This window comes from Microcaecilia unicolor, chromosome 2, assembly GCF_901765095.1.
Source record: "Microcaecilia unicolor chromosome 2, aMicUni1.1, whole genome shotgun sequence".
Lineage (NCBI taxonomy): Eukaryota > Metazoa > Chordata > Amphibia > Gymnophiona > Siphonopidae > Microcaecilia > Microcaecilia unicolor.
Genome location: NC_044032.1, coordinates 10,917,727 through 10,942,070, shown reverse-complemented (window position 1 = coordinate 10,942,070; position 24,344 = coordinate 10,917,727). Strand labels below are relative to the sequence as shown.

Below are 24,344 nucleotides of genomic sequence, written 5' to 3'. Positions count from 1 at the left end.
CTTTGCTCTTCATTTTTTAATTGCTTTTGCTCATTGCATTGTGTCCCTGTTATAGAGAAGGGAGGGCGGGAGGGAGGGATCGATGAGATTAGGAGAAGGGAGTGGCTCTCTACAGATAACCATGTCTCAGTAGTCGAGACCTCCAGCACTGAACATGGCTCTGCCACCTGCCCTCAGGAGCCTGACTCTCTCATTTCTGTTCGCACTCATGGTGCTCCGACACCTCCTATGCACGCCTATAATGCTGATCATGGAGGGGGCGCCAAGGACCTGAGGAATGAAAAGGCAAAGCTGGTCAGTGGGAGGTGGAGGGTTGGGGCAGTCCACCTCCAATGGACTGGAACACAGTGTCATCTTCTTCGCTGCCCGTCAGGACCACGTTTCTCAGCTCTGGCATCTCTGCAAATGGGAGATAGGCAGCTCCTGTGGAGCAAGGAAAAGAAAGGAAGAAATGCAATGCCACGACTGCTCCTTAGGGACAGAGAAAGAAAAGGGGAAGAGGATGGGTATTGAGGAAGAGGAGAAGCAAGATGGAAGACACAAGGGAGAGAGGATGGGAAGGGGAGAAGTGTAGAGAAGGTAAAATAGTAGATGGCGGTAGATAAAGACCTGTATGATCCATCCAGTCTCCCCAACAAGATATACTCACAGCATAAGGTATGATGTGATACTACGTATGTATACTTGATCTTGATTTGTCCTTGCCATTTTCAGGGCAAAGACCATAGACGTCTGCCCGGCCCTGGCCTTGTTCTCCAACTACTGAAGTTGTCATTGAAGCCCCACCCCAGCCAATGCAAATCTGTCCAGCCATGAACAGGGCACAGACCGTAGAAGTCTGCCCGGCATTGGCTTTGCTTCCCAATTACTGTTGATGCAACCTAATCACCTTTAAGCTTCTTTGGTTCCATGCCTTCTATACAGGATTCCTTTGTGTTTATCCCACACATTTTTGAATTCCATTATCATTTTCATCTCCACAACTTCCCTCGGGAGGGCGTTGCAGGCATCTACCACCTTCTCTGTGAAAAAGTACTTCCTGATGTTATTCCTGAGTCGGCTCCCCTGCAACCTCAATTCATGTCCTCTAGTTCTACCACCTTCCTGTCTCTGGAAAAGGTTTAGTTGTAGATTTAATAACTTTCAAATATTTGAATGTCTGTATCATATCACTCCTGTCTCTTCTTCCCTCCAGGGTAGATGATGAGCAAGTTGGGAAGAGACAATGAGAAGAGTGAGAGGAAGAGTATCGAAAGAAGAAGGGAAAGAAGGTGAAGGAAGAGGGAATGAGAGGAGAAAGAGGGAGGAGAGAGGTAGAAAAGGAAAGGACAGAGACGAGAGAAAGGGGAGAGGCTAGAGAGGAGGCAGGTGAGAAGGAAGGGAAAATATGAAAAATGAGGAAGAAGGTCACAGTGAGTAAGGAGAGAAGGTGGAAATGAGGAGAATAGGAGGAAAAAAGGGGAGGGACGTGGGTGAGAGGAACAGAGGAGAGAAAGAGGAAGGATGGGAAGAGAACGGAAACAGAGAATTTGAGAACAGATAAAGGCTGGAGGGCTCATTCAGTCTACCCTGGTACAATATCACAGGCCCCATGTGATCTCACTTCCTCACAGCTAGGGCTTCTCAGAGCTGATCTCAGACTTACTTTAATTCTGTAACTGTTTCGAACCCCACCATCTCTGCTGGGAGGTACAACCCACGCTCCTCCTTACTTCCTGTCATGGCCTCCTGTTCTAGAGCATTCTTTCCGAGGAGAATCTCTGCCTCATGCGCATTCTATGGGGCCCTTTTACTAAGTGGGCCTAAGGCAGAGCGAGCTTATCGTTTGGGCATGTGCCGGGCCAGTTTTTACCTTATCCTGGAAACAGGGCCTTTTCTTAAGGGGCCGGAAAATGGACGTGCGTCAAACTAAAAACCAGCACGTGTCTGTTTTTGGCCTAAGAACTTACCGCCACCCACTGACTGTCACGTTCGTGAGCCCTTGTGCCCAAACGGAGCACAGCGACAAGGTGTTGAGCCTGCGCTCAGTCGGGCAGCCGAGCAACCCCGAGGCTTCACCTGAGAGGACCACCGTTCCCCGAGGGTTGAGCCCGCAGGTGCAGCTGGCCAACAGGACTTCTGGATACGGACAGGGGTCAGCCACAGGCAGCAGGCTAGGGTAGACTTAGGCTCAGACAACAGCTAGGGCTAGACCAGGTAGCAGGCAGTAGTCGGATCAGGCGAGAAGCGGAGAGTAATCAGGAACAAGCAGCAGCCCAGTCAGGCAGCAGGCAGAGAGTGATCAGGACCAAACCATAGTCGGGTCTGGCAGGAAGCAGAGAGTAGTCAGGTTCCAAGCAGAGGTCAGGTCAGGCAGTTGAGCGATTAGCAAATCAAGAATCCACCACCAGCAGCGAACCTACTGAAGTAGAAGCCGAAGCAAGGTGTGTGGGGAGACGCGTTCCTTAACTAGCCCCCACCCTCCGGGAGATAGCTGTCAGCTGGCAAGAGGCAGGGAAACAGAAATCAGCTGGCCCAGGAAGCATGGATAGGCCGGCCGATAGGAGGTGGAGCCGAGACCTGAATGGCCAATCTGGGCGCCGGGGACGTGGCCAGAGTTCCCGGGCCCCGCGCCCAGAAGAGGAGTTCACCAGGGGAGCCAGCGTTACCCTAACATGGCCGGTGACCAAACTGCAGCGAGCACAAGAGTGCAGCGCCGGCCCCTGCCAAGACGACCGGCAAGGCTGGCTGAGCAAGGACTGGGCGTCGGAACATCGACCCTGCTGGCAAGGTTGATGCTAACAGTTACTGAGGCGGGGCTGGGGATTGAACCGGGCGTAAGGAGCGCACCGGTGAGGGGCACGACACTGACTTAGCAGTAAGGTCTTACGCACTACCCGGGCGGTAGACATGCACCACACACCTACTGCCGTTTACCTCCGGGTAAGCGCCACGCGGGAGAAAAGAGAAAATTGTTTCTACTGCATGTTTTCCCCGCGCACCAAATTCAGAATTACAGCCCTGAGCACGCGGTAGCTGGGCAGGAATGCTGATCTGGTGTTATAAAGCTTTTGGTGCAGACCCTGTACAATTTTTGCTACTCCTTTTTCTTTTTTTATTTCTCAAATTTACATTTTGCCTTTCCCCAAAGGCCATGAGGCAGGAAATTACATTCAAATATACAACAGTACAATAGAAACACAATAAAATAAAGGATAACACAATAAAAGCATCAATCAATTAAAAGCAGAGCTAAATAAAAATGCCTTAAATTGCTTCTGGAATGATGCAACATCTGTCAACATTTTCAACTCATGAGTGACCCGTTTTCACAAAGTGGAGACGAGGACTGGGAGACTGGGCATCTAAATGGCAGATGATGTTTAATGTGAGCAAGTGCAAAGTGATGCATGTGGGAAAGAGGAATCCGAATTATAGCTACGTCATGCAAGGTTCCACGTTAGGAGTCACAGACCAAGAAAGGGATCTAGGTGTCGTCATTGATGATACGTTGAAACCTTCTGCTCAGTGTGCTGCTGTGGCTAAGAAAGAAAATAGAATGTTAGGTATTATTAGGAAAGAAATGGAAAACAAAAAGGATGTTATAATGCCTTTGTATCGCTCCATGGTGCGACCGCACCTCGAATATTGTGTTCAATTCTGGTTGCCGCAACTCAAAAAAGATATAGTAGAATTAGAAAATGTGCAGAGAAAGGCGACAAAAATGATAAAGGGGACGGGACGACTTCCCTATGAGGAAAGGCTAAAGTGGCTGGGGCTCTTCAGCTTGGAATAAAGATGGCTGAGGGGAGATACGATAGAGGTCTATAAAATAATGTGTGGAGTGGAACGGGTAGACGTGAAGTGTCTGTTCACGCTTTCCAAAAATACTAGGACTAGGGGGCATGCGGTGAAGCTACAATGTAGTAAATTTAAAACAAATTGGAAAAAACATTTCTTCACTCAATGTGTAATTAAACTCTGGAATTTGTTGCCAGAGAATGTAGTAAAAGAAGTTAGCTTAGCGAGGTTTTAAAAAGGTTTGGATGGCTTCCTAAAGGAAAAGTCCATAGACCATTATTAAAATGGACTTGGAGAAAACCCACTGTTTATTTCTAGGATAAGCAGCATAAAATGTATTGAGCTTTTCTGGGATCTTGCCAGGTTCCTGTGACCTGGATTGGTCACTGTTGGAAACAGGATGCTGGGCTTGATACCTTCAATCTGTCCCAGTATGGCAACACTTATGTACTTCTGTTTTATTACTAGCTGAAACCTCATTGCACAGGTTTATAATCACTGAAACTGGGAACACGGGTAGGCAGGGACCAACTTATAAAAAAAACTTTATACCGGTATATCTGAAACAGAATTTTGAAACCTGTTGTTCAGTAGGAAGCCAAACGGTAACATTTGCCACTGTTAGCAACGGACTTGATCCAATATTCTAGCTGAAGCCTGATGAATGACCTATACAGAGGTGTTGTTACCTCCCTATTTTGCTGGTTACACCTTTCTCTATATACCCCCAGCATCCTTCTGGCATCTGACCACCATCGAATCACACTCGAGACCATCAGACATGGATCATTGCACAGTTTTTTTCCTGAATGATGCTCATCCATACCTCACCTTCATCCTGTGCTGCTCCCTTACATTCCTGCACCACAAAGATGGAACACAACACTTTCTTGTGTTGAATCTCAGCTGCCAATCACTTAACCTCGCCTTCAGCTCTCTTAGATTACTTCTCATTCTATTTGCTCCCTCAATGTTGATCCAGATTGTAGCGTTCTTTTTGAAAAAAACAAAGCTAGCCTACTAACCTCTTTGCAAATGTCCTTATATTATTAAACTAAACCGATACTCTAACCAACCTACGTGGCACTCCACTGATCACCCTGCTTTTCTTTGAGTGACTTCCTTCACCCCCACCTTCTATTGTCTAGGTCTCAGCTGGTTTCTGATCCAATCCAATACCTTAGTGTCCATCCCCATTATTTACGAGCCTTCAGGTTGTGACAGTATCCAACGCTTTATAAAAATCCAACTAACCCTGAGTCTAATTCTCTAGTAATCTAATCAAAAGAGATCGATCAGATTGATTGAAATAATGGTTCTCAGCTCAGTCCTCCGAGGAGGTCCTGGCGCAGCATTGACTCCGGATAATAAACCAACTGGGGGATTGGAGAGTGAGCTCTTCCCCCCAAAGATATCTGGAGCGGTTTCTGTGGAGAAATTGGACCCGGTGAAGCCAAAAAATGTCATAACAGACGCCCTATGGGAAGTGCTGCAGAGTGTGAATAATTCTCTTCTTCAGATGTCAAAAATTTTTCAGGAATAAATATGTGATTATATCAATACTTATCTAACAAAGTGGAAGTCCAAGATATAAAAATAGAGACTTTGATTACGGAAATGGTTTCTCTATGAAAATCAGTTAATCTGGTAATGAAGGACAGTCATGTTTCTTGTAAAAATGTGGAACTTCTGGAGAACCAATTAAGGAAAAATAACTTGAGAATGATAAATCTTCCTAAAATACCCTATATATAGAGTTATATTACTAGTGACTTTTGCCTTTGATTTAGATAGGAACAATGTTTTGAAATTGAATTTCCGACACATGGTTGATAGTTTTTTGGGTTCAAAGATAAATATATTTCCTGACTTATCAAGGGAATCACAGACTGGGAGGTGTGAATTCTTGGCTTTTAAGCCAAGAATCATTGCCCTAGGTGGGACCTTCCTAGAGCGATTCCGTTAAGTGTTTTATTTCCTTATTACTTATTTGTTGAACCCAAGAAATTACAAGAGTTTGTGGAGTTAAAAGAACAGATGAAGAACCCTCTGCAGCAACTTCCTTTAGTTACCACTGTACCGGCTGCAATTACCGATTAACCTTCCTCCCTCAGAAAATATGAATTTGTAAGATTAACCAATTGGTGTTTTTCTTATTTTCTTTGAGATTGTTTTCCTGATCTTGGATCCCCCAATTGTGGACAATTATATATATTGTTGAGAGAAAATGTTTTTTTCTTTTTCCTTATATTAATTTCTGTTTTTCCTTACATTTACGTGATAAATGTGAATGTAATTAAGTAAAATGATAAATAATAAAAAAAAAAAGCTCAGTCCTCAGAACATCAGAAGCCAATGAGTATGCATGCAATGGGAGCAATATTTGCAAGTCGGTCTCATATAGGCGGAATAGAGAGGGGTATAACCAGCAGAAGAAAGGAGGTGTTGATGCCCCTCTACAAGTCGTTGGTGAGGCCCCATTTGGAGTATTGTGTTCAGCTTTGGAGGCCGTATCTTGCTAAAGGTGTAAAAAGGCTGGAAGCGGTGCAAAGAAAAGCGACGAAAATGGTATGGGATTTGCCCAGCAAGACGTATGAGGAGAGACTTGATGACCTCAACATGGAAGAAAGGAGAACCAGGGGTGATATGATACAAACTTTCAAATATTTGAAAGGTATTAATCCGCAAACAAACCTTTTCAGAAATGGGAAGGTGGTAGAACGAGAGGGCATGAACAGAAGTTGAAGGGGGGGGGGGGGGGGGGGCAACTCAGGAATAATGTCAGGAAGTACTTTTTCACCCAGAGGGTGGTGGGAATACCCTCCTGCGGCAGGTGGTGGAGATGAAAACCATAACGGATTTCAAAAATGTGTGAGATAAACACACAGGAATCCTGTTTAGAAGGAATCAGTCCAAAGAAGCTTAGCAGAGACTAGGTGGCAATACTGGTAATTGGAAAGCAAAGCCAGTACTAGTCGGACTTCTATGGTCTGTGCCCTGGCCGTGGCTGGATAGATTTGGATGGGCTGGAATGGAGCTTTTCAAGAGCTTAAAACAAGGAAAGTGCTGGGCAGACTTCTACGGTCTATGCCCAGAAAACAGCATGGACAAATCAGGATCAGGTACACAAGTTGTATCACCTTAGACCTTATGCAATGAGTTTATCTTCTCAGGCAGACTGGATGGTCCGTATAGGTCTTTATCTACTATGTTATTATGTTACTATGGTATCCTGAAATTCCAACTGGCTGAGTATGGCCCAAGGAATGGATTGAGAACCGCTGGTTTAATACAATCTCCCGCTGCTTAACGATGCTGCCAGGGCTATTGCAACCCTCTGGATTTAAGTTACATTACTATGAGCGAATCAGCCTTATAAGGAGAGATGCCAAAGGCAAAACCAGGAGAAGAATTCACAAAGGCTTTGGATAAGCTTAGAGAATACATAGTTCTGAATAAGTTAAAATCCGGGAAGAACTGGGCAGCTGGGCTCAGGTGCATAAACTCAAATTAAAGGCCCCCAAGTGATCATTTCAGAAAGGGCCCTCAGAGAAGAGGGCTTCACTTCAGAGTGGTATCCTTTGTCTCTGCAGGCCTCCGAGGTCTGGGGTCCTCAGCGTCCATCATAATCTACGCCAGCGCTTCCAACACTCTCTAGAGCAGTGGCTCTCAAACCTGTCCTGGGGTACCACTAGCCAGTCAGGTTTTCAGGATATCCCTAATGAATATGCATGAGAGATCTGCATGACTACTACTTCCTTTATATGCAAGTCTCACTTATACATATTCATTAGGGATATCCTCAAAGCCCGACTAGCTGGTGATCCCCCAGGAGAAGGTTTGACAATCACTTTCCTAGAGGTCCCATCTAGTCTTTTAGGCTTTAAGGATTACTGAAGTGATATGCATGAGACGGATCGATATGATGGGTTCCAATATATGCAGATTTACCTCATGCATATTCATAAATGGAAATCGGTCTCATGCATATTCATCGCAGTAGTCCTGAAAAACTGACAGGCTAAGGGGCCCTTGTACTAAGCCACGTAAGCGTCTACGTATGCCCAAGGCACGCCAAAATGGAGTTACCGCCCGGCTACCATGTAGGTCTTGCAGTAATTTCAAAAAGTCTTGCAGTAATTTCATTTTTGGCGCACGTGTCCGAAAAATAATTTTTATTTTCAGATGCGCATATTGGACATACGCCAAGTCGCATTTGATGCGCGTAGGTCATTACCGCGTGAGACTTTATCGCTAGGTCAATGGCTGGCGGTAAGGTCTCAGACCCAAAATGGACACGCAGCAATTTTCATTTTGCCGCACATCCATTTTCGGCAAAACGTTTTTTAAAAAAGCATTTTTTTTGCTGGTGCACTGATAAATGATTCTGCGTGTGCCCAAAACACGCGTCTACACTACCACAGGCCATTTTTCAGTGCACCTTAGTAAAAGAACCCCTAAGAGAGGGTTGAGAACTGCTGGTCTATGCAGCACAACTGGGAAGAAGGAAGGCGGAAACAGTGCGGAGGGGAGGAATGGCTGAATTGTAGATAAGCATGAGGTGAGCAGGAGGACGTTGGGAGGGAGGGTAAGAGTTAAGAAGGTGGGTATATCCTTGAGTTCAAGAGTCACTTAACCCATCTCAACCTTGCACACAGGGTGTCTGGGGCTAGTTCCATCCCAGGGGAGCTGAGCTTGTTCTAACCTAGTGTTTTTTGTGGGGCTTCTGTATCCCAGTGCACCTTGTCAGGGCATAAGTGGGATTGATCCATTCCAGCATTCCATAACCTACGACAGATGGACCCATTCTATTTCGTTACATCGTACTATTGGCTAGATGGGCTGATCTAGCTTAGTGTTCCTAACATAAGTTTGATTTCTTCCAATGGGGCAGGTGGGTTTGTTCTAGCACAGCATACCTTACCATAGGGCAAGTTGGCCTCCCTCCTCATGTCTGTGGTCTCGAAGAACGTTTCATGTGCTTCCCACTTTCTGTCACAGGCAGCACACAAAAATGCAGACTCGAATCTCACACAGCGACACCCTGTAGGAACAGAAATAACCCCTTATTCTGGCATCCTTGAGCAGAAGGGCATTCTTTCTAGGCATGGAAGACATGAGGCAACCCTGAACCTTTCCTTTGGCCCTTGCTATCCAGCAAGTGAAAGCAACCAAGGGGTCGATACTCAACGTGATTTAACCGGCCAGAAATGGCTCCTGGCTGGTTAAATTTCCTGTTCGGGAATAACCGGTCATTTTCAGTGGCACTTGACCGGTTAGCTCCAAACTCAAATCTGGCTATTTTGGGGACATTCCGGAGGTGCAGTCGGCACTTGGCCAGTTAAGTGCTGATATTCAGAACTAAACCAGCCAGGTTAACCACATAAAAGAGATTGCAAAAAAGTCAGTCCTATCTTTATGAGGGTGCTGAATTTGCACATAACTGGCTATGTGTTAGCCAGCTCCGCAAACCCGAATATGCAATGCCTAGAATATTGGGCCCCAAATATACTGTAATCTTTCTAATTTTTCTGCTTTGTCAGCTCCACACTCTAGTTCAGTATTTCAAAAGAAGAATAAAACCCCATTCTCCCTGAAAGGAAGAGCTGGCAATGCTAACACACCTTGTAGCTGGCTGTAAAGTTCTGATGGGAGAAGGCTTTATAGATTTAAAGGCACAATAAGATGGCTTGTCTCATGCACTGGAAACTTTGTAAGCATTACTAGATTGCTGTACTAGAAATGCATTGGGATCACGACCTCAAGAGAATTATGGAAAATGAAGAGGTTATGATCGCCTGGGACATTCCAATTCCAACTGATAAAGCACTTGATGGAAGAAAGCCAGACAGGATAATCGAGAAAAACATGAGACCAGCATGGAAAACGAAGAGGTTATGATCATCTGGGACATTCCAGTTCCAACTGATAAAACGCTTGATGGAAGAAAACCAGACAGGATAAACGAGAAAAAACATGAGACCAACATGGAAAACGAAGAGGTTATGATCGTCTGGGACATTCCAATTCCAACTGATAAAGCACTTGATGGAAGAAAGCCAGACAGGATAAACGAGAAAAACATGAGACCAGCATGGAAAACGAAGAGGTTATGATCGTCTGGGATATTCCAATTCCAACTGATAAAGCACTTGATGGAAGAAAGCCAGACGGGACAAAAGAGAAAAACATGAGACCAGCATGGAAAACGAAGAGGTTATGATCGTCTGGGACATTCCAATTCCAACTGATAAAACGCTTGATGGAAGAAAGCCAGACATCAGGGTAAATGAGAAAAACATGAGAACAGCATGGAAAACAAAGAGGTTATGATCATCTGGGACTTTCCAACTCCAACTGATAAAAAGCTTGATGGAAGAAAGCCAGACAGAGCAAATGAGAAAAACATGAGAACAGCATGGAAAACAAAGAGGTTATGATCATCTTGGACATTCCAATTTCAACTAATAAAAAATCTTGATGGAAGAAAGCCAGACATCAGAGTAAATGAGAAAAACATGAGAACAGCATGGAAAACGATGAGGTTATGATCATCTGGGACTTTTTTCATTTGCTCTGTCTGGCTTTCTTCCATCAAGCTTTTTATCAGTTGGAATTGAAAAGGGCTGAGAGTCTGGTGGGTTGGGACCATTGTTAGATCACTTGGGTTTCCATGAATCCATTTGAAACCTGGCCACAGATATTATATATCCTAAAAAGTGTATCTTATTCTGATGGAAGGCGCACTTCTCCAACTTGGCATAGAGATGATTTTCCTAGAGTTGCTGGAGCACCTCGCAGACATGTTCTGGATGTTCCACAGGAGAAACAGAGAATATTAGGATATCATACAAGTAAACAATCACGTGTGAATACAGTAGGTCTTGAAAGATGTCATTAACAAAATGTTGAAATACAGCAGGGGCATTGCAGAGAGGTGTATAATGTGGTTCACTGGTACAGACCTTAGTGTCATCTGTTAAAAGACAAACATTTCCTAACCCCTCTGCAAAACTACTCATGATACTATTGAATAGAACCAATCCCTGGTTTCAGATGGATTCATGGAAACCCAAGCGATCCAACAATGGTCCCAACCCACCAGACTCCGAGCCCTTCAGCGTTTTTTAGGATTTGCCAATTATTACAATTTATAGATCATTACTCTATAGCTGCAGCCCCCCTGCCTGTTCTTAAAAAAGGAGCTGGTCTCTGGAAGCATGCCAGGCCTTCCAGGATTTAAAAAATAAGGCCTTTCTCACTGCTCCCTACGCGACCATTCATTCTGGAGGTAAACACCTTCTCAGTAGGAGCAGGAGCAGTTCTCTCTCAATCCCATTCAGGAGGATGTCTCCAGCAATGTTCTTATTTCTCCAGGAAATTTACTCCCTCCAAAAGAAACTACACGATCGAAGATTGGGAACTTCTAATTCTAGCCCTTAAGATGGCATTAGAAGAATGGAGACATCTCTTGGAGGGAGCATTACATACATTCATGGTCATTACTGACCACAAAAATTTACTTTACCTCCAAGAGGCTAAGTGTCTGAACTCTTGTCAGGCTAGGTGGGTGCTTTTTTTTTGCCAGGTTCTGACCTTCTGACCAGCAGAAATGAACACCTGTGAGAAGCCCTTTCGAGATTATTTGGTCAGGAAGAACCGCTTGAGAAGACACAGTTTATTATAGACCCTGCCAAAATCCTGGTGCTCTCTCAGTTCTCCATTCCTTTGGGAAAAACTCCAGTTTCCCTCTGGGCCTGAAGAAAGATGATGCACTGGGGTCATTCCACTAGTCTGGCAGGCCATCCTGGTTTTAAGAAAACTCTGCACCAGATATCTCACTATTACTGGTGGTCCCACATGACATTTACCAAGATGGCCCACCGTGCCCATGCAGAAACTTCCATCAGCCATTAATCTGGCACATGCCTTTTTTCAACATATCTTCATGCCTTCATGGACTTCCAGCCCATATTCTTAACGACTGTGGAGTACAATTCATTTCCCCTTTTTTGGCGATGACTGTGTTCCTATTTGGGAGTGAGACTCGCCTTTCCATCTGCATACCATCCACAAACCAATGAACAGACAGAGTGCCTCAACCAGATTTTGAAGATCTACTTCCATTTGTATATTACCAAGCATCAGGATGATTGGTCCTCCTTGCTCCCATGGACGGAATTCGCATATAATAATCACCTCCATGAATCATCACATATGTCTTCTTTCTTTGCTGTCTTTGTTCGGCATCCATGAATACCCATGCCCATTCCAGTACCATCTGACACTCCCACATGATCCCAACAGATCACCCTCGACATGCGCAAAATCTGGGACCAGGTGCAGAGCCATTTGAAACATGCAACTACAACCTACAAACGTCAAGCAGATTGACTAATAAGACCCACTCCCATTTTCCAACCAGGTGTAAAAGTGTGGGTTAGTACTAAGCACCTTTGACTCTGAGCACCATCTCTGAAATTCACTCCTCGATTTATCGGACCTTTTTCTATCCAGTAATGCATAGGAGCTGTGACTTATCGCCTCTGACTTCCCTCTACCAAGAGAATCTCTAGCGCCTTCTATGATTCCCTGTTGAAGCCACATGTTACTTCCAGATGGCACACAGGTCAGTCTATCAGGTGAACTGTGGCTGTCACGGCAGACCCTGAATATGAGGTGGAAGACATCTTGGACTCCCAACAGCAATAGGGGCATTTATCTACGTTCCGGGAAGGGTTTCAGTCCAGAGGATAACACCTGGGAATCTGTGATGAATGTTCAAGGGCTTTTCATACTCGCCATCCCTCCAAGCTGGGCCGTGGATCCGGGGGTGAAACCTAAAGAGTGGGGTTCTGTCACATACCAGTTCTCCCGTGCTCTGCCGATGCCCCCTGCGCTTCTGCTGACTCCTGCCACACTCAGAGGTGGCCTTCTCCTCTGACTTCCGGTGCGTGTAAGCACGGCTGTTCCAGCAGCGGTCTGGCTCCGGTGGTAAGCTTTTGGGTCCTGGCCAGGGATATTTGGCGATCCTGGCACCTTTGGGGCATGCCCTTGGTTGGGCATCTCTCCTGGGCATCTCCAGGTGGGTCCTTGATGGCACGGGAGTGGAGATCTGATGTCAGCCGCCTTCTCCTTTTATTCCAACCTCTCTCTTCACTCAGAGCCTCAGGGTTGATCTTCCTCTGTGGTTCTGTCTTTGTGCTACACATTTTACTATTTCTTGATCTGACCTTTGCCTGGATACAGACATCTCTTCTGATTGCTGCCTGACCTGACGTCTGCCTCTATACCAACGTCTCTCCAGATTGCTGCCTGACCTGACCTTTGCCTGGATACCGACATCTCTCCTGATTGCTGCCTTTCCCCTCTCACCTGCTCCAACCTTTGTCTGAGAATTCACGAGGCCTGATGGCCGCTTGCACCTGAGGGCTTAACCCAAGGGGAACGGCTGTCGGTCCAGGTGAAGAACCCGAAGCTTCAAAGCTTGTCAGTTCGACCACCCTTTCAGTAGTCACACAAGGGCTCACTTCCACCTCCAAGGGGGTCAACGTAACAAGAACATTACTGAGAACTTCTAATCCAAGGACGGTGAAATATTTTGCTTTTCTTATCGTTTTTCTTACTTGTCCTTTGTATTGGTTTTTTGTATTTTTGATAGACTGTAAACACTTGATTTTTCTGAGGTCACCACGATAAATGTATTTTATGGAGTAGATTTAGTAAATGGCAGCCAAAGTCAGAAATCAGGAAGATCTGCGCTAAGCCATCATTCTGCAGGGAACAACCTTTACAGAATATCAGCTTAGCACGTATCTCGCACCAAACTTATGCCTGCCAAAAGCTGGTGTAAATACTGGCACCTAACTAATGGCCATTGGATGTGTATATGACACCATTCTGTAATATTGTGCCTAAATCTTGGGAACACATCTGACCTGCCCATGCCCCTCCCCCTTTGGAGTTGCACAGGGGAGAACTTAGGCACTCAATTCACAGAATAGTGGCGTAAGACAGTTACCCGTACATATGTTAATTAGTGCTTGTTAAGGCCAATTATTGGTACTTATCTTGTGACAAAGCTAGCATTCGGTGCCCCACAGAGAAGCAACTAATCCCTGAACTACGGTTCCCAGAAGTCCTTGCAAGCAGGAGAGAGGAGGGTAGCCCCAAAAGGGTGGAACGGATTTCCAACCCCAGCAGTGGGAGCAGTGGTTCAGTGCTAGGGGAGCAAGTTACTCCCTTCCCCACTAAAGGGAGAAGGGGAGGTGAAGCTCAGTCCCTTAGCTGCATCGCCAGTATATAATTCCCTCCAGCTGTGAGAGGGGGGGAAAGGATTTCTGGGTGGCTCCCAGCCACCAGGAGGGAGAGGAAACTGATTGAGAGAGAAGCTGCCATGGAGTAGGTGGGGACGGAAAGCGCCTGCCACTGGAGCTTCCCTGGGGGGGGGGGGGGGGAGAGTAAGCTGCCATGGAGTGTGAGAATGTAAATGTAGCCCTGTCCAGCACATGAAGGCAGTGTGAGAGGCCACAGGGGTGTGGTGCTGTGAGGTAGGAGGAAAGCTGCCAGCCCTGTTTAGTACAGGGTCCTCCTGGGTGTTGTGAAGAGGACAGGGGCATTAAGTAGTGGTTTCATTTGAAGAGACCGTTTGTGAAAGGGTTGAATTATTGGGATGCATAGAACAGCAGGCTGAACTTTGACTGAGCCCTTCTGAGGGAGAGGGGAAGGTAGTACAAAGGAAGTGGGCCTGAACTGTTAAGGAACTGAATGTTGGCTGAAGTTTGGAACCCGGCCTGAACCCAGTTTGTGAACTGCATTTCAAGTTTGAGAGTGGAACTGAATTGAGAATAAAGCACTTTGGTCTTAAAGTCCATATGGCAGTCTGGTTCTTTGCTGGAAACCTGTGAGCCTAACCGGGCTGCCGGCCCCAACCCTGAGCGGAGGAAGCGGACCCCTTTACAATCTCCAATTAAGTGCTAATTATTTGATTTGTTTTTTAGGATTTATTTACTGCCTTTTTATTCTATACGCTTGACGTGTGCAAATTTAAGTACCATGTATAGAATTTGGGAAATATCTGTACCTGCATAAGTGCCAGCTCCCCCCAATATGGATCGGATCCTTCCACTTTCTCCAAGAAGGGGTCATTTGCGATGGGTTTAGCACCCTCAATCGTTCTGAAAAGTCGGTTCCCATGTGTACTCTGGAACCAGAAGGTAATTTTTTCCCTATGCTGCCCATTTAGGGATAGTACATACCCATGTAGCCGCATACTTGTATATGCCCCCAGGAATTTTCTAGCTGGGCTCCCTGGAAGGATCTTTGATCGTCTCTGCTGCCAAGTTTACAACACGGAGCAGAGGGCTCTTGAGTCACCTGGGTCCTAGATGTAGATCTAGGACTTGGAACAGGAGTTGAGGTTCAACACTAACCTAGACTCATCCCAAACCAGTCCACAAAAATGTTACGTGCAGGATATCAATATCACAAAAGTGTTGTGTGCGGAATACACATAAATATCTGTATCTGTTCGCCACTGACCTTGGCGTGCAGCAATTCAGAACTTCCCATCTCCAGCACATGTCATTTCTGACAATACAGAAAACCACAGAAGCACCAAGAGCCTTAGGAAAATGGGAAACGATTCTTTATTAACAACTGTTGGTATTCCAAGATAGACCCGACTCGGGCCGTGTTTCGGCACCTAGCGCCTGCGTTAGGGGTCTGTATTAAACATACATAAATATATCAATCAAAATGACAACAATAAAACAGATAAAAACATTTAGATTTAAATTGTTTGAAACAGTAATTAAAAGAAATTTTTAAATTAAACAAACTAATAATTAACATTAATTGAAAAAAATATTTAAAAAAAGAAACAAGAACAAGAAATCAGAAATTTTTAAAAACAAATATTGTCTTCACAGCTAAAATGCAAAACACAGTTTTTATCATGGCACAACATAATTCTTCTAGGTAGATGATGTCACACTTAATGCTAAATGAAACTAGCAATCTTAAATATAAAGCAAAATGGCCAACTATTATCAAACCAAAACCTCAACCCATACATATATGCAGATGACGTAACGATCTACATCCCATTTAAACAAGATCTAAAGGAAATTTCCAATGACATCAACCAAAGTCTCCAGATCATGCACTCATGGGCGAATACATTTCAGCTGAAACTTAATGCAGAAAAAACTCAATGCCTAATACTCACCTCTCAACATAACAAGAACAAATTCACCGCCATTAACACACCAAATCTGAACCTGCCAATTTCAGACAACCTAAAAATTCTCGGAGTTACCATCGATCGACACCTAACACTTGAAAGCCACGCGAAAAACACAACCAAGAAGATGTTCCACTCCATGTGGAAATTAAAAAGAGTAAGACCTTTCTTCCCAAGGACTGTTTTCCGTAACCTGGTACAATCAATGGTGCTTAGCCATCTAGACTACTGCAACGCACTCTACGCCGGTTGTAAAGAGCAAATAATCAAGAAACTTCAAACAGCCCAGAATACTGCAGCTAGACTCATATTCGGTAAAACAAAATATGAAAGTGCTAAACCCCTATGAGAAACACTACACTGGCTCCCACTTAAAGAACGCATCACGTTCAAATTATGCTCCCCAGTTCACAAAATCATTCACGGAGATGCACCAGCCTACATGTCAGACCTGATAGACCTACCACCCAGGAATGCCAAAAGATCATCCTGCACATTCCTTAATCTTCACTTCCCTAACTGCAAAGGTCTAAAATACAAACTAATGCACGCGTCAAACTTTACCTACTTGAGCACACAGTTATGGAATGCATTGCCGCGCAACTTAAAAACGATCCACGAACTAACGAGCTTCCGTAAACTCCTGAAGACCCATCTCTTTAACAAGGCATACCAGAAAGATCAACCAATGTGAATGCACACAACTCCTCCACATACATTCAGGACTTCTAACAATATCTGCTTGTAACATTACTATCATGTTTTATCATTATCATGTTGACCAAGATCCTTCTGTAACACTAAATGTCTATTTCTAATGTATTTCCACCATTCATGTATTGTAAGCCACATTGAACCTGCAAAGAGGTGGGAAAATGTGGGATACAAATGCAATAAATAAATAAACAAAGCAAATTTCTCAATAAAGGAGTTACATGATCGAATCTGGAACAATTAAATATCAATTTTGCTGCAACAGTCTGGAGAAGCTGCAGCCCATCAACAAAATTAGAATGTAAACTAACACACAGCACATCGCAGTAATCTAACTAAGAAAAAATAATAGCTTGTACTATCATTCAAAAGCGATCAGGTAATAATATAGATCTAATCGTTCTTAACTTACGAAGTTTAAAAAAACATTCTCTTATATGACTGATTTACCTGATGTTTCATTGATAACTGTGTATCCAAACTTACACCCCAAATTCTGAAAGCTGTTTCAAATTACAATTGCTCACTTAAATATATTGTAATACTAGCTGGAACCGTTGACAAATCATTGCTGAAATAGAGAAGCTTTGTCTCTTTAACACATCTGGTTTCAGCAGATGTTGATTTTCCCATGAACGGATAAGAAAAATACAATCTGAAATTGCAAAGTATTTGTGTGCATGTTGATTCTCCTTCCCCCATGATATTTCTCTTTGTAAACTAGTTAGATTTTAACTTTATCGAATAAAATTGAATCTGAACTTGAACCTCAGTCCCATGGTCTCACCTCTGATCTTGTCACCTCTCGTTTGGATTATTGCAATTTACTTCTCACTGGTCTTCCACTCAGTCATCTCTCTCCTCTCCAGTCTGTGCAAAATTCTGCAGCACGGCTTATTTTCCACCAAAATCGTTATACCCACACTAGCCCACTCCTCAAGTCACTTCTCTGTCCGCTTCCGCATACAATTCAAACTTCTCTTACTGACCTTTATATGCATCCATTCTGCAGTCCCCCATTACCTCTCCGCTCTCATCTCTCCATACATTCCTCCCCATGACCACCGCTCGCTGGACAAATCTCTCTTGCCGTCCCCCTTCTCCTCCACCGCTAACTCCAGGCTTTGTCCCTTTTCCCTCGCGGCACCTTATGCCTGGAATGGACTTCCTGAGCCTATATGTCTAGCTCCATCTACCTGTTTTCAAATCTATGCTGAAAATCCACCTTTTCACCACTGCTTTTGGCACCTAGCTACTACTCAATTGCCTCCCCTTGTTCCTTCTCACTCAATACTTCCAGCACCCTTAATTGTCTTGTCTTAATTACCTTAATTGACATTGCCCTTAATTGTCTTGTCTGTCTGTATTACTTTTTAGATTGTAAGCTCTATTGAGCAGGGACTGTCTCTCTATGTCAGGTGTTCAGCGCTGCTTGCGTCTAGTAGCACTATACAAATGTTAATAATAATAATCCCCCATTGGTGTTGGAATGTAATTGTATTTTACATGCATTGCCTGTCACCTATTATTTCTCTGTGATTACTCTGTGACCTCTGATGTGAATTACTTAGAGAGGTCACACAGCTATGCAACTTCCTGTGGGGGTTAGATGCAGCAGATGCAGCACATGGAGCACATGGAGCTCATGATCTCTCCTAACCTGAGAGGATCTATGGTGGTGTGAGCATCCATTACCATCTAAGCACATGGAAGGAGCTGATAATACAAATGTATAGTAATATGTATATATAAGCCTGTCTGATTATAATCTAACTACAAACTGTGAGTAAACAGATGTTTTGTTACTTCAACTTTAAAGTGACTCAGCAGTGAATTATTCAGGGGTGAATGAGAGAGAGATGAAGAAAGAAATTAACATTTCTAAAGCTGAAGCTGTGTGTACTAAAATCTGCTAATTATTTACTACAAATAATCCAACAAAAGGGTTATGGGCCCAGGGCTCAGGAATTGAAAAAGAAGAGAAATATTACCAGGCAGAAAAAAAGGCCACATTTTTCTCTTAAGTTTTAAAGGAAAGATTCAGTCTGTCTCTCTCTCCCCCCCCACACAGCAGACAGAAGGCTAAGAAAATGGCTGAGGGAAGAAATTCACCATTGTTCTATTCTCTCAAGGTGCCTAAATTAACTGAGTTTAATTATCAGCAGTGGGAACTAAGATTCATATGTCTCCTTCGAGCAAAAAGATTAGATATATGCTTAGACCAAGACAGAACAGCTGAAAATATGGCTGAATGGGACAATGCAAACTATTATGTGAAGTGCATGCTTTTGGAAGCTCTCTCAGAGAAACAAGCCATATTAGTGGAGGGAAAAGATACACCAAAGGACATTTTATATAAACTGAGAACTATGTATGCAACTACATATGCAAAGCAGCAACCAATTTGGCTGGCAGAGTTGAATGAAACCAAATTAAGGGATAAAAGTAAATGTAATGATCACATTATGCATCTTATGTCTTCATTTCAAAAGTTAGAACTTTCAGGAATTCCCATGTGTGATGCATTGAAAAGAGCATTTCTTTTTACCTCACTATCAAAGAAGTTTGATGTTTTTAGGTCTGTAAATGAGGCCATTGAAGGGCAATCTTTTGAACAGGCAACATCAAAACTAAGGCAGGAATGCATAATAAATGATTCTGAGGAGATGTGTTCTCAAAGTCAGTCAGAGAGAAATGAAACAAATTTCTTGGCAAAGAACAGAGAAAGGCGGAGCTATGGGAAAACTCCACCCAAGGGCAAGCTGATTTGCTACTCATGTGGAAAGGAGGGACATGTATCTAAATGGTGTAAGGAAACACAAAACACTCCCTCTAGCTCACCTAAGCCAATGGAAGTAAAGAATTTTCAAACCAGGAAATGTATGAAGGACAAAGATAAACACAAGGGCTTTCTAATGGCAGAAAAATCTTTGACTATGGTAAATAAAAATTCAAATGAAAGTACTTGGATTTTGGATTCGGGGAGCACATGCCATTTAACCAATTGTAAGAATTTCTTTCAGGAAATGTGTCCAGAGGAAGGTATTCTTAAAACTGCAAACGCAGGGACTGCTAAGATCCAAGCAAAAGGTATTGGATTCTTAAAATGCAAAGTGTCTAATGAAGTTAAAGAAATTCCTGTAAGTGATGTCTTGTATATTCCCCAAGCAGTTTGCAATATGCTTAGTGTATCTACATTAGATAAGAAGGGATTTGTGATTCATTTTGAAAACAGTAAGTGCACAATCTCTAAAAATGATGAAGTGTATGCTGAAGCTTTTATGCATAATGATGTTTATAAGCTGAACATTTCAGGTGAAGCCTCACATATGGCGCAAGTAAGGAAGAATGATGGTAAATGTAGTCTGGAAATCTGGCACCGCCGCCTGGGACATCGTGATTCTAAGGTGATCCAGGATCTTTACAGTAAGCAACTGGCCACCGGCATTCAGATAAGTGCAGATGCTGGTAAAATGGAGAAATGCATAGACTGTGTTACTCAAAAAGGTGTGAGACCCTCATTTCCTGCATACACAGGAAATAGGAGTAATAAAGTGCTGGACTTAATACACAGTGACTTATGTGGACCGTTTAATATCCCATCATTGGGAAATAACAGATTTGTGCTAATATTCTTGGATGATTTCTCTAGATACTGTGTGGCCTATTTGCTGAAAGAGAAAAGTCAAGTCACAGACATGCTGAAGAAATACGTAGCCATGGTGAGCAATAAATTTGAAAGAAAACCAAAGGTTCTTCAGACCGACAATGGTGGTGAGTTCACTTCACACAGCATGCGCACATTTCTAGAACAAGAAGGCATTCAGCATATCACAACAGTAGCTTATACACCAGAGCAAAATTCTGTTGCAGAGAGAAAATTTAGGTCACTTGTGGAAATGACCAGATGTATGCTGTCAGATAGCAATCTCCCTAAAAGACTATGGGGGAAGCCATTCTCACAGCAGTGTACCTACAAAACAGAATGCCAACTAAAGGCGCTGAGCGCACACCACATGAGACATGGCATGGTAGGAAGCCAAACCTGTCACATATAAGAACATTTGGAAGTACAGCATATGCTCATATACCAAAGCAAAGAAGGCATAAGCTGGATTCCACAACAGAAAGGGGCATTTTAGTTGGCTATGCTCCAGGACACAAAGGATATAGAATTTTGAATCTGAAAACTGGCATTGTTGGCATAAGACATGTTACATATTTTGATGAAAACAAAAGGGTTGATAAAGGCTGGATTATCCCAGATGAGCCTTATCATCCAGAATATGAAACTAGAACCATAATAGACATGCCAGTGTATATAAATGCCATACCAAGGCAGATGTCTGAAAGCAACTCATCTGTATCTAACGAGGAACAGACAGAGGAAGCAGACACAGAAAGGATCATTGAAGAAGACAGTACAGTTGGAGAAGGGGAATCAATTGGAGAAGGACTCTCAGATATAGAGGATGCGGAAAGGTCAGACCAACCTGTTGTCAGACGCTCATCCAGGGAAAACAAAGGTGTTCCACCCCCAAGACTGTCTTACCTAACAAAGTCAGCAGAAGCTCAAGAGCCCTTAACATGGGATGAGATTGAGAAAATGCCAGCAGAAGAAGCTGCTGAATGGCGTAAAGCTGCACAAGAAGAAATTGATGCATTGGATAAAAATAATACTTGGATTCTTACAAAATTACCTCCTGGCAAGAAAGCTATAGGATGCAAATGGGTATTCAAGTTAAAAAGGAATGCACAAGGAAAAGTGGAAAGGTATAAAGCAAGATTAGTCGCAAAGGGATATCTTCAAAAATATGGAGAAGATTTTGATGAAGTGTTTGCACCTGTAGTGAAACACACGACAATAAGAACACTTCTGAGCATTGCAGTCTCAAAAGGCATGCAAGTCAACCACATTGATGTGAAAACAGCATTTCTTCACGGAGAAATAACTGAAGACTTGTACATGGAACAACCAACAGGTTTCATAAATACAAAACAAAGACAGCTAGTGTGTAAATTAAACAAAGGTCTTTATGGATTAAAGCAAAGTGCAAAATGTTGGAATGATAAATTGCATGAAATATTGACAAATTTAGGATTTAAGCAAGGTGAAGCAGATAAATGTTTGTACACTAGGTGCACAAATGGACAATATGCATACATTTTAGCTTTTGTTGATGATCTGCTCATTGCAAGCAAAAGTGAGCAAGAGTACAAGGACATTGTAAAGTGTTTAAACCACAATGTTGAGATAAAAGAACTTGGTAATGTGTCATACTATCTTGGTATAGAAATTGAGAAACAAAATGATGGTTCTTATCTTCTAAGCCAGAAGCAGAAGATAAATGAGCTTATTGAAAGTTTAGGTATGCAAGATGCCCAAGTTGTAAGCACTCCCATGATCACTGATTTTCTGAAGGATGAAACAGTAAGAGAACCTTTACCAGATAACATCCAATATAGATCAGCCATAGGTAAGCTTTTATATCTAGCTACCACATACAGGGCTGATATAGCAAATGCAGTAGGAATTTTGAGCAGAAGGGTCAGCTCACCTACCAAATCAGATTGGACTGCAGTTAAAAGGATGGTAAGGTATTTAAAGGGTACCATTGATTGTAAATTAAAGATTTCAGCCAATAGTAATCCAAAACTAATATGTTACTGTGATTCAGATTGGGCAGGGGATCATTCTGATTATAAATCCACAAGTGGATATGTGTTTATGTATGGAAATGTACACATTTCATGGGCCAGTCATAAACAAAGTATTGTGAGTTTGTCTTCTACAGAAGCTGAATACGTGGCCGTATCGGAAGCGTGCAGAGAACTGATGTGGATTGAAAAACTTTTGCTGGATTTTGGAATAGCTGAACAGAGACCAATCCAGATAATGGAAGATAATCAGAGCTGCATCCGACTGTCACAGAATGACAAGGTTCAGTCACGCACCAAGCACATCGCAACGAAATACCACAACGTGCGAGAGTTGGCGAAAGAAGGGGTCATCAGTCTACACTATTGTCACACCAGTGAGATGACAGCTGACATCATGACCAAACCGTTACCCAGAGAACATTTTGTGAATCTGCGTATAAAGCTTGGACTTTGTATGAATAAATAATTGCATGACAGTTATGCATGAGAAGGGGTTTGTTGGAATGTAATTGTATTTTACATGCATTGCCTGTCACCTATTATTTCTCTGTGATTACTCTGTGACCTCTGATGTGAATTACTTAGAGAGGTCACACAGCTATGCAACTTCCTGTGGGGGTTAGATGCAGCAGATGCAGCACATGGAGCACATGGAGCTCATGATCTCTCCTAACCTGAGAGGATCTATGGTGGTGTGAGCATCCATTACCATCTAAGCACATGGAAGGAGCTGATAATACAAATGTATAGTAATATGTATATATAAGCCTGTCTGATTATAATCTAACTACAAACTGTGAGTAAACAGATGTTTTGTTACTTCAACTTTAAAGTGACTCAGCAGTGAATTATTCTGGGGTGAATGAGAGAGAGATGAAGAAAGAAATTAACATTTCTAAAGCTGAAGCTGTGTGTACTAAAATCTGCTAATTATTTACTACAAATAATCCAACAATTGGCAGGTGTTCTTCTTGGATACACCATCCTGTAGGCATATCCCCTGAATTCTGGTCCCTCCGCCCTATCCTGCTGGTCCGTCCCCTGTATATTGGCCCCTGGGTCTCACCTTTAACCTTGCAAGCATGTTGCCCCGTTGGCTGATGCTCTTCATGGGTATGCTTGCATCGGCATTTTGCTCTCCAGGCTGCTGCATCAAAATTAAACCTCTTCTTCAACCACATCTCCCCCACCTCTTCAGGGCATGAAGGAATGAACTTAAAGGCTTGGCAGCCACATCTCATAACCACACAGGGCACCCTCCTACTTCTTCCTACGGTACAAGAATAGAAAAGTGATCAGAGTAAGAATTTAGAGACTTGGGACTTCCCAGGGATTCATATCTTCACATGGGTAGACATACCCGTAAGGACATCCCACAGACGTATACCTTCACACTATCACACATGGGTACATGGACCTATATGAACTTCCCATAGACATGTAACATCACAGTATCAAACAAAGATCAACCACCAAGGTGGAGGAACTGGGACCACTACGAACTCGACAATCAGACAGAGGAGAAGCGTGGTCAGCAAGACACGTACATCACAGTATCGCACATGGCTACACACATGGGAACACACACTTTCACACTCTCACATACCTGTATATTTCTGATGTTCTCCTAACAAGTGGCCACAGAAGCACTTTGCCTGGTCACCTAGTCTGAAGCAGTCCCAGTGGTATTCTGGACATCTCCAGCCAATATATATACCTGCAGGGGCGGAGACGGGAGAGTAAGTATTCTGGGCAGGGATTTCTGGGAGTCCCTCCATTCCTGCCTCCTTATCTGCTATCTTTGATGGAGCTGAATTAATTTACTAACAATTCACTGGTCTCCTGTTTGTGAGGGAGTTAGGATGTTTAAGAGGCTGCCCACCCTCTCCTGCTTACTAATTTGCCAGCAACCTCTTCCATTCCAGTACTGACAACCCTCCACCAC

The 24,344-nt window shown here is 43.4% G+C and overlaps 1 protein-coding gene across 1 annotated transcript in view; it reads right to left on the bottom strand.

The window, feature by feature from the left end:
- Positions 1 to 186: 186 nt before the first annotated feature.
- FAM221B (family with sequence similarity 221 member B) overlaps positions 187 to 24,344 on the bottom strand; it is a 35,841-nt gene continuing 11,683 nt past the window's right edge. Inside the window, exons 3-6 of the mRNA XM_030191853.1 lie at positions 24,006 to 24,116; positions 23,466 to 23,669; positions 8,705 to 8,824; positions 187 to 423 (exon numbers count right to left, since the gene is read on the bottom strand). Coding sequence (XP_030047713.1) covers positions 296 to 423; positions 8,705 to 8,824; positions 23,466 to 23,669; positions 24,006 to 24,116 — 563 coding nt within the window. The 3' untranslated portion in view covers positions 187 to 295. The remainder of the gene's footprint in view (positions 424 to 8,704; positions 8,825 to 23,465; positions 23,670 to 24,005; positions 24,117 to 24,344) is intronic.